This window comes from Pogoniulus pusillus, chromosome Z (assembly GCF_015220805.1).
Source record: "Pogoniulus pusillus isolate bPogPus1 chromosome Z, bPogPus1.pri, whole genome shotgun sequence".
Taxonomy (NCBI): Eukaryota; Metazoa; Chordata; class Aves; order Piciformes; family Lybiidae; genus Pogoniulus; species Pogoniulus pusillus.
This window is the reverse complement of record NC_087309.1, coordinates 44,801,578-44,819,030: the sequence shown is the minus strand read 5'-3', so window position 1 is coordinate 44,819,030 and position 17,453 is coordinate 44,801,578. Positions and strand designations below refer to the sequence as shown.

At 38.5% G+C, this 17,453-nt stretch overlaps 1 protein-coding gene across 1 annotated transcript in view; it reads right to left on the bottom strand.

Annotated features, from left to right (window-relative positions):
- Positions 1 to 17,453, bottom strand: part of ZSWIM6 (zinc finger SWIM-type containing 6) — a 127,589-nt gene that overhangs the window by 9,330 nt on the left and 100,806 nt on the right. The window contains exons 5-12 of the mRNA XM_064139929.1: positions 15,562 to 15,741; positions 13,920 to 14,096; positions 13,482 to 13,628; positions 10,444 to 10,590; positions 8,137 to 8,397; positions 4,816 to 4,951; positions 1,136 to 1,293; positions 461 to 624 (exon numbers count right to left, since the gene is read on the bottom strand). Coding sequence (XP_063995999.1) covers positions 461 to 624; positions 1,136 to 1,293; positions 4,816 to 4,951; positions 8,137 to 8,397; positions 10,444 to 10,590; positions 13,482 to 13,628; positions 13,920 to 14,096; positions 15,562 to 15,741 — 1,370 coding nt within the window. The remainder of the gene's footprint in view (positions 1 to 460; positions 625 to 1,135; positions 1,294 to 4,815; positions 4,952 to 8,136; positions 8,398 to 10,443; positions 10,591 to 13,481; positions 13,629 to 13,919; positions 14,097 to 15,561; positions 15,742 to 17,453) is intronic.

The following is a 17,453-nucleotide window of genomic DNA, read 5'->3' as shown; positions in this document are numbered from 1 at the left end:
CTTTAGATGCAGGTTGTTATTGCTGACCTTGGCTTTCTCTAGTAATTCAAAAAGCACCTAGAAACCTCACTTAAGGGAAAGGAAGAGAAGGAATAGCAAGAAACCCCCTCAAGGCCATGCAGAAAATACAGTGTGTTTCTGGCAGGCAGGATAACGTTGCTTTCTACTCAGACCTACATATAGTCCTGAATCCACTGCACTTGTCCCCTCTCATGCCCAAACAGGTGAGTGCACACAGCCAGCCACTCTCAGCTGCCACTTCCACTTGAATGGTACAAAGGGACTGTATAGACCCTTAAGGATCCATGCTTTCGTTGATCTTTTTATCAGAAAACAGAGTCTAAAAACTCCAGATAAAGCCCAAAGAAGGCATGGTACTCAATGTTTAAAAGCCATGCCCACCAACACTGGATCAAATTCCTTTCTTCTGCTGTAATAAATAGTGAATGGAGGAAAATACCTGAAGGCCTAACTCCAGAGAAACTTTCAGAAGAGTGATGTCTGGCAAGTTGTCCATGAGTGTTGCTATTTTAAATGCATCCTGGGCAAGTTTGAAGATGTGTGATGAGGAGTGGATATTTTTCTGGATGGATTCTAACACTGTTTCCAGTCTCCGAACATCACCTGCAACATAAAAGCAGAAATGACCAAAATAGAGTAAGCTCCAAAAACACCGAGAGATGCATTATAGTTGAAAATGCTATTGCTGTGCAGTAGTATGACGTTTCAGTTGTACACACTTCGTTAACAGAAATCTTCCACAATTAAATCACATGAATAAAAGACACAAGGCAGCACAAAATTCTCTAGTGCCTGAGAGTGTTAGTGCATTACAAGGCCAGAAGTCATACTGATGTGGGAACTTTGGAAGTGATTTTGACCACTCCTGGGTCTCACAGTCTAATGTGTCAGAAGAATGAAGAGGTGTCTCGCCAGCTTCAAGTCAAACTCATCTGGCTACCATCTTAACTATGCTGCTAGAAAATTAAGTGACAGGTTTAAGCCAGTTGAGTTTGTGGTACCCATTTCAAGCTCCTCTGAGACTGCAATTTGGATTCCTAAACACAAGTTTTGTCTGTTTACTCCAAGCAATACTAAAAAGCATACGTTTGTTTTAATACTGACTGCAATGTACCTTTGGCTGCTGTTAGCATGGTCGATGCCAGCTCGCACTGCTGGGATTCAATGTGACTTAGGGTGAACCAGCGGGGATACCGGTTTGGAACAACTGATGCAATGTGGTGTGGGCGGGACATGTCTCCCGAGGGAGGTGTAGATTCCAATACTAGCAACCTGAAATAAGGAAGAAATCCTCTTTCATTAAATCATTACTACATTAGGTTACTCATGAGCAAAATTAAAGCTACCAGGACACTTTGTTCATGAAATGTCCCCTTTTGGTTACAAAAAAAGTAAGATTGAAAAACCCCTTATTTTCTTGGGGAATCTTGAAAGATTATTTGACAATTTTGCCTGTGCCAGTGGGCATCTGCAGAAGTTCTCCAGATGATTAGGCAAGGCAGCACAGACTCACTGCATCATGCATACAGCTGAAGCTTGAAACTGTGACTTTCAGTCTTTGAAAGCAGAGCAGTTCTGTACTACTGATGGAAAACATTTAACTATTTTTCAATATTTGGAACATAGCTTCTTCACTTAAAAATGTTCCAAATAAGGCAGAATGATATCCATTACAAGTCATTCATATTTTGACCGTGCAATAAATTCAGATATGAATTTATGTCTGAAAAGGTGCTTCTACTGTTCAACTATGACTACATTTTAAGTCCTTAAACTTCAACCTGTCAAAATTTTATAGTGTACCATAATTTGATGTTAGGGTCCCAAAGAACAGTGACAGAGGCAGTTTCCTTTAAAATTTTTCAGAATCAGTATTTTAATCCTGAAGATTCCATTGAGTACATGTCAGTCTACAACAGTATTATCCACAAAGGAGAATTAACGCTTAGAAAATTCAAATTTATGTGCTTTTTTGACTACTACCACACAAATTATTACTAAAACAGAGACCAAACTGATGTCACTTACAATACACTAGACACAAGCACTACAGTAGATATTATCTAAATGCCAATGGAAAAAGTAGCAGTGAACAAAAATAAGCATTGTAATGCAATACAATTAAGCACAGCTTCGGGACCTAAAGGGTGAATGAGAAATCAAATGATGGGTATAAGACAATGTCCATATGAAAAGCCTTTCTGGTGTTTAGCTTCTACTCAGGGCAGAGTTTAGCTCTACTCAGGGTAGACTTAACAACTGAGTTCTGTTTCCACCAGCTTTCAGATGCAAGTGATTTTTTTAGCAGGAAGTCATCAGGGAGGACAAAGGAAATTGGATCCCTTTTGTCAATAAAACCGCAACTACTGAATACTGAAAACTCAGTGCACTGTGATTTTTTGTGACAGAGTATTTCTTATGAAACAAGCTCATTTAAACATCAGCTACAATTTCTTGAACTAAAATAAATATCTAAGTTCATTAACTAACTGTAGTGCCTACAGTTCCATCAGCTTTCTGCTGGTTCTTGCAGTGTATGAGTGTCTCACTATTCCTCTGTACAGGAGAGCATTTAGCAGCCACATATAAATAGAACAAACAATTTAAGTAATTACCAGCAGGCTATATTAACATTTTCAGACACATGTATGCACATGCTAGTATTAAAACAAACAAACCACAAGACCCAAAACAAACAATATAAATTTTCCTTTTGTATCAAGAATCAAATATCTTCCCTAGTACAACTCAGATACCTCTTCATACAGCTTTATGTACATAAAAATAAAAGACAAACTCTTCAGCTGATTTTTTTTCCAGAGAGGGTGGGGTGAGAGATGCATTAAAAATCCCAGATACCTAACGTAAAAAGGGATTATGATGTTATGAGTAACAGTAAACAGACAAAGAGTAGGAAGGAAAGAGGCTGGTTTGGGATATCTTTTGTCACTTTTGAATTTCATTGCTGGGTTCTGTAGTCTTTTGCCATGAAAAGAAATGCTGTTGTGAATTGGTGGCTTTCATGCAGTTTTGGCAAGATTAGTGAACATTAGAACAAGTACAAGCAGATTCAGCACATTTTGCCTTTTTTTTTTTTTTTCCCTTTCAAGCATTAATTATTTGGGTAGGTTTCAGCAAAGCCACCTTGTGATTAAGCATCACCATTAAAGTCTAGCTCCCATAGCCTGGGTGAAATTCAGGTTTAACAAGGAAGGGATCAGTCAAACTAAGCCAAACATTCAAGTTCAGATTCCAAGTGGGCAGTCGACTAGGTCACTGCAGATCCACATGCTCCAAGACTCCATATGCTTCAGGGCTGCAAGCTGAGAACTATACATAGAAGTGACCCTCAAGGATATCACAATCCTGTCTCTGCAGACTTGAGCTGTATGCATGAAAAGCTTTCTGGCCTCAGCTTTCATTGATTTTGTAGTTTTTCATAGACTGAAATTAATACTAGAAAAGTGAAACAGCAACAGATGATTTGAGGGTGACAGAGCACCAGAACATGCTGTCCAGAGAGGTTGTGGAGTCTTCTGCTCTGGAGTCCTTCAAAACTTGCCTGGCCACATTCCTGTACAAACTGATATAGGTGAACCTGCTTTAGAGGGGTGGACTAGATGATCTCCAGAGATCCCTCCTGACTCCTGCAATTCCGTGACTTTGGATAGAGAGAGCTAAAATACTCTAGAGATGCCATCACGGGTCACTGACCTGTGCAGATATTGAGCACTCTTTAAGAAACATCTTTTTCCTCATTATTGAGGAAAAATGGGATGCAAGTCACACACTTTTTTATCACATAACGTGCTCCATTTAAGGCCTAACATTCACCCAGAAGTGGGTGGGACTGCTTCATTATGAAGCACAAAAGTACTGGTTCAGATTACACCATATGGTTTAAAAATCCATAATTGAGTTAACTTGTAAAGAAGGCCAGAGGAATAAATACTCCTACAAACAGGATAAGCAGCAGCACTGTTGCTGAGATGCCTCTGTCCTCATTTCCTCACTAATACCATGCAACCACACAGGTGAGAGAGTGTATGTGTGTGACAGACATTTGTGGCTTGGATAAACCATCCTCCCACCACCACTTCCTGCCAAAAGAGTATAAAAAGACAGCAAGTTCTGATGTTCATGTGTTGCACCTACCACAGAAGACTTTGCTGGGATGTACATCCACTGCCAAGAAGTTGAACTAATCCTGTGATCATCTCACTGGACATGGTGATATCTTTCCTTTTCTCTTATTTTTAACTCACTCTTTCTCTTTTTTCCTCTCCTTTGTCTTCCCATTTTCCCTTTGCTCCAGTTTAACCATGTGTCCTCAAGGTGCAAGTTACTGTGACTTTTTCGTTGGATCAAATAAACCTAACTCATCAGCTGTTCATTGATGGTTCACCTTGGCTTACTCCAGGTGAAATTTTGAATCTTGGCATGACCCCCATGCCTTCTGCCCAGGGTTAGCTTTGGCTTCAGGTTGTGACACATGTACTAAAGATGTCATTTGATTAACATGAAACCATGTGCTCCAAAAGTGGGACTCTAGAAGGATTTGTAATGAAGAATGCTGTCTTACAGTTGTAGATAAACACTAATAGTGTAATTTATAAATTATTATATGGTAGTTACTAAAGACGTGAGTTACTTTTACACATGACAGAACCAAAAGAATTTCTTCTTAAAGGGAAGAATGCTTCTTTTAGAAAAAAAGACCAGGCCTTGATTATCAAGTCTTTTCCTCTTTCCCCAACTCTTTGTGCTCTTTCTAGGCAAGTGAAGAGTACATACCGCATGGCTCTCAGTGCAGTTTTGTATGCTAATTCAGCATCATGAGGTAGGAGAGAGGTGAAGAGATACTTGGCAAATGTGTGCATTGGAACGCTCTCCCGATGGATCACTTCACCTAAACCACTATATGGTCCAGCTGCAGGGAACAGAAAGGGAACATTGTGATTTTCATACACTTAAAATCCATTTTCTAGGCCTTTAAAAACATTCACTGCCCCTTCAGTTAGAATTAGTATTCAGGCACAGTTTGCTGTACAAAACCTTAAGTGGTACTGCTGCTTCCTAGGAAAGGTGTTACACATATCACACATATACAATGTATTAGAAGTATATTAAATACCATGTATTCTTTGAGACCACTTGAAAAGACAGCAAACTGCATGGGACTGAGCACACTACCAGTGCACATTGAAATGACAGAATGGTTCCAGTGATCCATGAGGCTCATTCTGCAATGCCTATGGTACACAAAAAAGAGAAAGCAATAATCCTAGCTCTGCCTCTGTGTAGCTACGTTGTGCATGTGAATCCCTACGTGTCCTGCTGGTGCACAACTGCTTTATCACAAATCCACCGGGGAAAAAAAAAAAGAAAGAAAAGAGTAGTTACAGTGGGAAAATGTGTACCTTCAGTTAAAGTTACATGACCAATCACCACAGCAGCATCTGATCCCTGCTAATGCCTCACCTGCCTCATATTAGCATTTAAATAACCCCTTGGTCCAGACCTGATCTCCAAAGAAGACTAGGCCAGATCTGGCACCAAAGCTGGTTTTCTTAGACCATTATAGGAAAAAAAAACCCAAACAAACACCACTCCCACCCTCCCATTTGTCCTGGGAAAGCTATCCTCACTGTTGGAGCAACAGATTTTGCTCACATTCAGTGCAGCCAGCATTAATATTTCCACTTCTTAAGATTAGTGTTAGGACGACAAGGACAAAAATAGTTAAGTGCAATTGTTTCCCTGCTGAGTTCTGAATGTTCATAATGCATATGAATCCAAATTGTACATTTTTCCTGCATTCTAAAGATTGGTAATAGGAAGTGTTTCAAACAGTTTTTCACTTCTGTGACTAGAGGTTCAAGTATTAAATGCTACTAGATACAGAGTAAGAATAAAGTATTACTAGACTGTTACTACACAGACAAGCAATCAGCTGTCCTGGAGACTACTACTACCTCTACTAGAGACTCCAACCCACCACACTTGGATGGATGGGTGGATGGATGAATGACCATGTAAGCACATTTCTTCACTGTAGACGTGTCAATTAAATTGCAGCCAGCACTGGTTTAAGCTAACGTGGCTGACTCTACACTGAAGCACACAAAGAGAGGAGATGAGGAGAAAGAGCCAAGCTGTTTCAACAGTGTTTTTCTGACTGATGCCTTAGCACAACACGCAAAGATAAAAATCACTAGGCATGAAAAAATTCTGAGCTCCATAGGTGGGCATTTCTGAAGACTAGGGCTGATTACAATGGAAATGTCAGTGAAGATTTAGTAGGTGACAGTGTGTCCCATAATTATTTAAAACGAAGTTGAAAGGCATTCAAAACTAACTGGCACTGCTTCAATGAAAGAAGCCATTCCATCTGTGTTGCCAGTTGGTGGTCCAGTCAGAAACTCAGTTAGGACACGAAGAATACATGACAATGCATTTATATGAAAATATATTCTGCCATTGACTTAGCAGTCAAGCAAAAAATTAGAACAGGTCTTGTGAAACAGTCTTACGTTCCTCTTTCCCACGCACTCAGTTGGTAGCTACATATGACATGCATTAATCTTCATTAACAGCAATAAAATCAGCTTAATATTGAATTAAGCTTCCTTTATTATATATACAACACTTTAACTATACAAACAGAATTGATAGGATTGGCACTTAAATCACTGCAGTTTTTCCTTCATGTGAGCTAACAGTTTTGCCTAAGCTGGAACAAAGTAAAGTTATGCAGGAAAGCCAGGTTTCTCAGTACACAGAAATACAAGCTCATCACAGCAATTTTGTAGGTAGATTTCCTGCTGTGACTATTTGTTTACTACTCTAGGAAAGCATTTTTTAAAATGTAGTGATCAAAGTAGTAAATTAGAACTATATGACGGTGCTTTAGAGAAATCCTGCCTTTTCTTCATAAAGTGTCCTTTACAGTATGTAGATGCAGCAGTTTGATTTTATAATCCACAGGGTCCCTTTATGGTGGTTAACAGCTGGATCCAGTCAGTAGCTGCTCTTGTTCAAAGGCCACAAAGCAGCACCACACCATAATGGAAACTCTTCATATAGTGTGGCTTCTCTGCAGTTTCAAATGACACTACCGGTAGGTAACAAAATCTTTAAGGAACAGGGCAAAAACAGTGAGTCTTAGCTGACAACTCTAAACAATATACTGGACCTTTTCCATTAAGGAGGAAATTCTAAAAGACAAATGTTTTTTGGAAAGAAAGCAAAACTTGTCTGCTGGGTAACAGTCTTCACAGCTTACCTAAAGCAATAGCATACTACCCCTACCATTCCTTGAGCAAACACTCAAAAATTCAACTTTGGCTAATTAGTTCCTCTGAAGTTTTTTCTACCATTTGGAAAAAGAGAAATATGACCTCAGATCCCATGAGACTGCTCTCTGAAAAGGAGGATAAACAGCTATATTTGAAAAGTCTTTCTAAAAGCCAAGGCAAAAGATGCCCTTTTTGGTATAGACTTATTGCAACACACCAGCTAATTCCCAAACACAAACTGTCTAGTTCAAAATTCAGTAACAAGACGAGGCCTTAAACCTCAAGATTTAAACACATATTGTGATATTCAGGTATGATACAGGCTTCAAAGGCAAGCCTTTTTCCTAAGTGCCACAAATAAAATGCTAACATTTATATCCCAGCAATTTCAAGTGAATTTTCTGAGCTCTTCATTTGGAGACTAAGATTAAAAATCTTCATACATTTATGAAGCTGCCAGGTCCTTTTTCAGGATACAAGGATACTTGGAATTTTGCTACCTGAAAATTGCTAAGTAATGTCTGGATAATTTAATTGTGATCTTGAACTGCATAATCAAGATATCAAGATTATGACAAGCAACAAATCTAAAGAGCAAAACATAATGAAAGCTTACAGTTCAATAGACACCTTATTATTTACAGTCCTGGAATATCCAAAGTATGTGTGTTTTTAATGAAAGATTGGAAAGAAATCTTAAGAGTTCTACATTGAAAAAAACCTGGAATTTGAAAGTAGTTTCCACAGGATTCACAGTTCTGTGTGCTTGTGTGAGTGAAGACAGTTTAAAGAGCAGTTGGCATCTATATAAAGCTACCTTCTAATAGGAAGACTGCTTGTTTTCGAAAAATCTTCACCAGAGTATCATCCAATTCAATTTCCTGTAGCTTAGAAATGAGCTGCTCCTCATTTCGACAAACCTTCTCTTGCGCATATAAGCCATCTGGCATTATTCGTTGCTGTCCCAACCCTATCAATGCTACTTCCACAGCCAGTGTTAAATAAGAATCCCCTTCTTCCAAAAGCTTGTGTGCAGGCAGATGCTGGTACTCCAGAGATTTGCATTGCCCCATGTTATCTGTAAGGTGACACAGAAAGCAAAACACATCAGCAAATTATTCTTAACACATAATCTGCCAACAATGCCACATATACAGAATCACGGAATTGCTGGGGTTGGAAAGGACCTCAAAGATCATCCAGTTTCAACCCCACCCAGGGACACCTCGCACTAGACCAAGTTGCCCAGAGTTTCATCCAGCCTGGCCTCAAAAACTTCCAAGGATGGGGCTTCCACCACCTCCCTGGGAAATGTGTTTGACTGTCCCACAAATGCTTCCTCTGTATAATTACTTTTCAAATGACTTAAATGAGTAGCACAATCTCAAAAGCCAACGATCCAATCTAAAATATCCTACCCAATTCCACATGGCAGATACAAAGACAACAATCAGGTTCCCAATCAAGTAAAAAGTAGAAGTTATGATTTTTAAACCATATGATTTGGAGAAAGGCAATGCAATCAAAACTGGAAGGTTTTGCAATCAACACTGGAAGAATAAATTCAATTTTTTTCAACACTCACTTCTTGATCTCCTTAAAGCCTTGTTGTGTAAGAGGTAGCAAAAGGTGTTTAATCACCGATATAGATTTGGTTGAAGCCATAAGGAATTTAACAAACACAATAAGCCTTGGAATTCCACATCTTTAACACATCTTCTGTTTTTTAGTGCTCTTTTTAGATTTTTTTTAATTTTTACAGTTGGATTTATGATAAGTGAACATTACTAATACTAGAAATTCTTCTTTTATTAAAGATTACAAGCAAATCCCTAAGAAACCAAGCCATATACATGTCCAGGAGGAATTTACTTTCCCACACATACTGGGTCCATTTCATGGGGTTTGTTTCCGTTTTCTGTTTGCTTGTTTAATACACACAAGAGAAGGAACTGATTTCCAATTTGTTTGTATTAAAATTAAGTTTCTTTCAATTAAAAGGTCTATTTTAATTCATTTCAATGAAAAGTTCTTCCATAATTGGTGGATATGAGATGACACATTTTTTGAAGAAAATCTAACTGAATGAAAATAATTTTGAGGGAAAGCCCCAAGAAGACTATAGATGTGGAGGGAATGAATCAGTTATTCTCCTGGGAATGAACTACTGAAATTAAACTGTGCATGTGCCTCCTATCCTAATCATGTATTTGTACTGCAATACAGCTTTCCAACTCATACCATTGATAGACCATGTATGTGATCAACTTTAAGTGGTCAGCCATTTGCACTATTGTGTAAACTGCAGCTAAGAATTCCGCTAACATTCTGGGCTGCATTAAGAGTAGTGCTGCCAGTAGGTCAAAGAAGGCAACCCTTTCCCTCTGCTCAACACTACCGGAGCAGATTCAGTGTGGGGCCACAAAGATGATTAAAGGACTGCAGCCTCTCTCATAAAATTAAAGCCTGAAAGGTGGGATTACTTAGCCTCAAAAATGGAAGGCTCAGGAGGATCTTGCAGATATACATAAATATTTGAACGGAAAATGTAAAGAACATCACAACAGTCGCTTCTTGGTGGTTTCCCATAACAGCAGAAGAGGCTACAGGCACAAACTGAAATACAGGAAATTCCACCTGAGCATAAGAAAACACATTTGAACACTGCAAGAGGTTGCTAAGAAAGGTTGTACCATGCTCATTCTTGGTTTTTTTAATAACTTTGATAAACACAGTCCTGGACAACCTGATCTAGGTGAGGCTGCTCGGAGCAGAGCAGGCAGACTAGATCTCAGGAGGTTTTGTCCAGCCTCAGCACTTCTGTGACCCTGCAATTACTCAGAAACATGACAGAATAATCCATGTGAAAAGGACTGCTATGACAAAGTCTTATTCGGTTTTAATTCCAGTGTGAAACACAGAATTGTGTTGAAGAGTGAGGAACTAGTAATTTAAGTGCTTTTGTGCTTTAAGTATTTTCATTCCCTTGTGTTTTCTTAGGGAATGCAAATGTGAGTTCTTCCATTATAAAACCAGTAGTTTGGAATCTGATTCAGAAAGGCAAGACAGAAAAGTTCCTCCAGTAAATTAAGGTGTATAGAATGCTTCCTTTGTTTGGCCTTACCCATGAAGTCTGAGAATCCATGGAAACTCTCATCATCCACCCTGCAGGCTTCCATCAGGCTACTGAAGAGTGTGCCAATAGGGTCCAAGGGATGTCCCACCCAACCTTCAAGATTTGTTATTGAGGTTACTCCTCGGTGAAGAAGTTCTGTGACAGAAGAGATGGAGGGAGTTATGAATTCATGTCAGTCCCTCAAAATAATTATAGAGGTGATTAAAATGCTTTTGATACAGAATTCCAAGTATTTCCAGTAGTTTTTCCTTAGAAGAATATAGCATTTTTCAGGGTGAATTCATTGCCCTTTGAGAATATGTTAAAACAGGGAAAAAAAGATTAAAGGCCAGGTGGTTTGAGCACAAGTGAAGTGTATTATGGATTAAGAATTTCAACTGCAGTTTATTTCAAAATCTCTAACTTGGTACCAGTAACTCTTTTGAAAATACCTGCTGAAAAATTACAGCAGATACCCTTGTTTTGGCAAAACATTCACAAAAGTTTTCCCACTTAAGAAGACACAGTAGCATTCTGCTATTTTAAGTTAATCTGAAAGAAATGAAAACATTGTAAAATGAGATCAAATGTAATAAAATAAAAACAGAATATGCTTATCTCACATCTAGTTTTTAAATAACAAACTCAAAGTGATGTGTCCTTTTTAAAAACATAAAGAAAGTTTAAATGAGTTATACAAGAAATAAAAAATTGTCTTTTAGGTAGACAAAGAACATTTTTTTTTTATTCTAAATTTTCAGTTAAAAAATACCCTCATGGATACTTTGGTTTGTGGGCCTCACTCATCATTCAATTAGAACATGAGAAAAAATTGTTTAGCACAGTGAATTGAAAGAAGTGTGACTGTGGCAACAGATGTTAGGGATTCCACGACTCCTTTCTTATACTAAGTCTTAGGACAACAGCCTTCTTTGACTCCCAACTTTTTCCTCCTAGATACACACACTGAACTATGAAAGATCAGATGCATCGTGGGTGACCATTTAGAAATGGTATACAAGCCATTATGGATGTTCTGTTTCTCTGCCTGTTACACATTAACTTTTATCTATCTGCCCCTACTCTTGTTCAACCACATGTCACAGAGCTTTGGAAGCCTGCATATTGTCTATTTAAGTACGTGGGGACAAAAAATGAAACAGTCAGCAGGTGGAGGTTTATTTCAAAGAATCCACCAATACAAAGTATGAAAAATAAGCAAGTAAATCACTGTCTTGCTAACAACGCTGACTTACTAACAGCTATTTGTTAGTTGCAGGCAAGTAACATTATCCAAAAGGAATAATTACAGTGACTTCTAACTGACTCATTGCATCTACGTAGGAGCTTCACTCGTGTCATGCCAAACAAAGGCTTCAGTCCTTCAATGACATAGAAGTTACATCATTCAAGTGGTTCCAAAGATGTCAGATCTGTCACATGAATACAGGCCAAGTAGAAGCATGTGGTGTTTGCTGAACTAAAATCTAAAGTTGGGCTGCAGCTGCAGAATTCATAGAGTCATAGAATCAACCAGGTTGGAAAAGACCTCCAAGATCATCCAGTCTAACCTATTGTCCAGCCCTGTCCAATCAGCTAGACCACAGAATCATAGAATTCATCTGCTTATAGAGGAGACTGACACATTTTGTGACTTTAAGTCTTAAAAAAAAAAACAAATGTAGTAAGAAGAAAACAAAAAAGCAGCAACTGACAACAGAGAAACAACATCAGAGGAGAACAAATTACATTTCATACACTCCATTTTTTAATTATAGTAGTGTTATATTAGTTGGCAGAGAAAGATGTTCACAGCAAAGGGAACTTAATGGAAATATTATTGAGTATCTTGATACTTTATTAGCAACTGGGAATCAAGAAGAAAAGCACACTTGCAGCAGACCCTTCACACATACTGCTGGTACTTACACACACCCTGGCCACAGCAAGAAAATGTATTCCCTTTTAAGAGAATACATCAAGAAAATACATATTATATACTAAAAAGACTGAGCAAGCTATCCTACATAATAATATGAAGTTTTGTTCCAATATTATTCTACAGTAGCGCTAAAAAAACCTTCTACCTTGAATACCATAGGGGCAGAAAAAAAAAAGAAAATGGAAAATAAATAAATAGAAGCACATAGAAACTGCTACTCATTTTTTTCACAAGTCAGGTATCTACATTGTCTTCTAAATACTCACTTCTGGGAAGACACCTGCACATACACTTGAAAAATTTAAACATGACTTCACACTGGTGTTTTTGCCTACAATGCAGGAGCATACACATAGTTGAGTAGAAACAAAGATCTAAAATAAATTTTGAATTAAGGTATTCTTACAGCAACTGAGAAAGTAATTTCATTTGTTCACTTACAATCTCTAACTACAAAACTATCCCCTTCTTTCACTCTGCAAACTAGGAAGTGAAGGATTATTTTGGGTAGCAAGAATCACATGGCATCGATCTATATCTGAAATGGAATGTCCCTCTCTCTCCCCCAAATAAATGAAAATAAAAAAATAGAGGCAGTGGCCAGAGGAAAACCACATAATATTTTATGCAAAAAACGTTTTAAAAATGATCAAAATGAACAATCCAGCTTTGTACAGAAACAGTACAATTTCGACTTTTAGAGCAAACTGCTAAATTGCAGACTTCATCTCATTGCTACTCCCTTTGCCAACTTCAGTCTTACACCTCAGAAACACATAGTTCAACTAAATTGTATGTCAGATCAGAACAGGTATTTTGAACAGCTGACATGCCAAATGCAAAACTCTGTTTAAGAGTCTATAAACTACACAGGGTGAATATTTTCACTATGTAACCTAAAAACCCTGATTGTAATAAAGACAGAAGGCAGGACAGAACCCTTGCCCTGCACAGCTCACAACCTAGCTTACAGAAGCTTCCAACATTCATAATAGGACATTATCACTATGATAGTTTGGACTGAAGAGCCTTTCACTTTAGTTTCAAAACAAGTTTTCTCATGCAAAGTTCCAATCCTTTGTCCTTCTCTGTTCCCCATATTTACCTTTCTTCTGAGTCCGGAACATTTCCAGCTGTTTCTGCTGCTGCCTTCGTAGTGTATTAACAATAGCTATAGCTAGCCTCAGTGCTTCTCGTGGGTATCCATGAGATCGTAATGCATCCACCCTCGCACAGGCTGTAGGAACGTGTTCTAAAGTGGAGAAAATAATTGAGAAAAAGCAATGTCTCTGTGCCTGCAATGGCCTATTTTGCTAGGTTACTCAAAAAGGTCTTTCTGTTTGTTGGTTTGTTTGTTTGTTTATCTGTTTTTTTTTTCTTTAAGCTATGCAAGAGAGACTTAAAGGACTACTACTGAGCCAGAACCTCAAGGGAGCCTCTCTTCTTTTGGCCAGGATTTTCACTCATCTCCCCCCAAAACAATGCCATAGAAAATGAACAAAGCAGCAAGTCATGGAAATGTCTTTCCGGTTTAGCCACTTACCATGCCAAAGGGGCCACCCGTGAGAGTCAAAGAGCAAGTTTTCAGTGTCGTCATGGTAACAGTAGTTGGTGTATAGGTCACTGCTGATAATGTGCTGTAAGTGGCTGTCCTGCCAGTGCAGATCGCACGCCTCAATGGCTCGGGTGAACACGGTCCGATGTGGTCTGTTCGATGAATCTGTCATTTTCACAAGTTCAGAAAGCTGCATCAGCTTTTACTCATTCATATGTGAATCAGTCATTCACAGTATTCTTGTCCTCTGCCTATTCACCAGTACTCAACTGATGGCAGCCTGCCTTACCCCCCCTCCACAGCAAGCAGCCTGCAGATGACATGTGAAGTCCTATTATTACTCAACATCCACTTTGCATACAGAGTGAGAGATCTATAAACCCACATGGCTCATGCTAAAGAGGACTTTGCAAAGGGAACAGCTAGACATAAAAGACATTCAATAGCACATATGGAACTCTTCCAAAAGCAAACTAGAAAGTGCATGACACATAGTTACTCAAGCACGTCTCCTTTCTCTCCTCTTCAGACCCAAAGCTGTCAGGATTAGAGACTGATAAACATCACATGAAAGATTTGTATTTGTTCTCTTGGAGAAATGACATTAATTTTGAGCACTTCCATAGACTTTTTTGTTGTCACAAACTTATACAAATACTGTAAATACTGTGAGGTACTGAGGCCAAGGATTGACATCATCCTTACCCGATGTCTTCCTATGGCAAAACTTCTCTCTTGACATGGCACTATGTATACAGATGTTTAAATGCCTTGTCAGAGTTACCACTAGCCTGTCCAGGTTGGATTGAATATTGCAAGACACAGAAACCAAAACATCCCTCTGCAGGGAGTTCTATGCTGAATGAAATTCCAGCTAGCTGGAAGGTTTAAAAATAAACCGAGTTTATTTCCTTTGAAGGTAAGTTTCTAAGGGAAAGAAAGAAAGAAGCCATCTAAGCCCAAATATGCCACCTCCCAGCAATTTTGAGATTATGAGGGCTTTTTACCCAGGGAAACATCCTGCATCTTTCCCAGTTATTAGCAAAGTATGTGTCTTTGCTTGAAGAGAACTGGAGAAGGATTCTGTTAGATGTGATACATTTTCGATTAGAATGCATACTATTGAGTAAGAGCAAACACCTCCTCCAGCACAGCAGTGTTGCCTCTGCACACCGTGCCCCCACACCTGGCAATGCAGATTGCACATACAGAGCATATCCCACAGAGAGCTGCTTTAGTTTCTCACACACTCCAGTTTTAATGCAGTTGCAACAGATCTCTCTTTAAACAGGTATCAAAGGCTTTGTAAGTTGCAAACAAAACCCCCAACACCAGAAGATATATAATATTACACTGAAGAAGTAGGCATACTCAACTTACTTTAAGGGCATTCAGTGTTCATGCAATGCATACGTACAAGCACCAAGTGAAAAGTTAGAAGACCTAGCTAAACACAAATACTTTCCTTGAAAACATTGCAGCCTCAGCACAAAACCTCCACCCATTAATCCTTTCTGCAAAATAATTTTGCCTTTCAATCCTCAACAAGAAAGTTGCTGAATTCTGCAAGGTAGAGTATATAAAATAGATTATGTTGTATGTTGCAGTTGGTGCATATGTTTAGGCTCACCTTGGTTAGCATTTGCACCCTGAGGCAAAGCATTGGTCAAATTGGGCAGGTCGTTTCCATGGTTTCCATCTTCCCAGGGGCAAACATCCACACTGTTCCATTTTTTCAGCTGTTTTAACCAACTGGCCTTCTGCTCCAACTTGCAGTGAGGATTTAAGACTATACACATCCATAGAGCACCTGATTAAAAAAAAACAAAAAACACTAAATTATCTTTTCTATTAAAAATTCAGTAGCCAGTGAGTAATTGCAGACTTCTACACTGTAACATTCCCCTCAAAAGCTACACTGCTTCCTCCACAGCCATGCCTAATGCCAAGCAGAATGACTTTCTGACTGCAAGACTTTGTAACTGGCATGTCCCATCTGAAGCAGCTGAAAGACAGTACCAAGCTAACCTTCCCAATTAAAAGATATTAAGAGGTCTTTTGTATTAGAAAATCCACAGTTCACAATTTATGGCTCATCAGACAGGAACATCAGTCAAAGCATACAAGAATTCATATAAAGTTACATCAGGCAATTACTCAAGATTTATCTCTAATTTTTGTACCAGAAGTGAATGTTATTTTCTACGAACAACAAACTATGAACCTTTCAGCTTCATATTACAGGAAGCAAAGAAGCACATTAGTGAGACATGTATTTTGTAAACATATACTTTGACACTTAAAACCCAGCAGAAGTACTGTAGCTCATGTAACTCATTCTCAAATACACCTGAGTCCTGGAAAATCAGTAAACACTGGGTTTGTGCAGTCTAAAAGGAATATGGCACTGTCACTGCAATTTCATCAGTAATTTGGTTAGACTAGAAAATTTAGTTTACATTTTCTGTTTATGGAGCTCAAAGGGAAAGCTTATCTGCACTGACACTTCACACAAACCACCACTTAGAAACCTGCTCCTTGAAACTAGCAGGGTAGGAACAAACATGTCAGGATCTCTAAAAACAATTTTCAAATGGGAAGCTTTTCTCTAAATCAGCTGTCTTTTCATCAGTGTGAACTTTGACAGAAGCATGCAGACAGTATTTAGAAACAGTTTATTTGCTCATTGAGAATGTGCTTTACACACTGCAAGAGATTTGGAGAATATGCTTAAAGTATGCAATTTTTCATGACAGGCTTAAAATAAAAGAGTAAAAATGCCAGTGGGTTCTTCCAGGATAATAAAATTTTCACATTCAAGTATTCTTTTGCCAAGTAAGAATGCAAAATGGATACACAGAGCACAAGCAACCATCTTACATTCATTCCTAAAGTAACTCAGCATGTTGGTATGCCACAGCACAAGAGCCAGTGGAAATACAGCTTGATTCTTAAGGATGCAAGTCCATTGCTTTTCAGACCAACATGGAATGGGGAAGTAATATCAAAGAAGCCTAAAAACTGTAACAAAATTTTATATTATACAGAGCAGAACACCAAAGAGGTAGTACACTACTACAGATTACTACTGTACTGCAGTTAAATACAGTGCAGGAAGTGTTTAGAAATTGTTGTGGGGGCTTCAGTTGGTTGGTTGTTTTTTAATGTCTGAAATTTGCTATGGGAGTGAATGAGGCCAGTACCAATTAAAAAAACTTCCTTTAAACCCAAATAATATGACTGTCTTTAGACACTTGAAATGCTTCATTCATTCTCCAAACAGAGTCAAATTACAGCTAGTTATTATTAAGAATCATCACATTCAGCACTGTCCAAGACAGAATGACTACACTTCTTTGCAATCTGCAAAACGAAGCAATGAGGTTTATTGGACAGCCTAGAGAACAGTTAACTTGGGCTTGCTTCTTCACTTTCAAAATCAAGTCTCACTTCAGAGCACTAAGGAGACATTGTACCTCTCAGCAAAAAAGGCAATGTAATACTTTATAACCGTATTGTCAG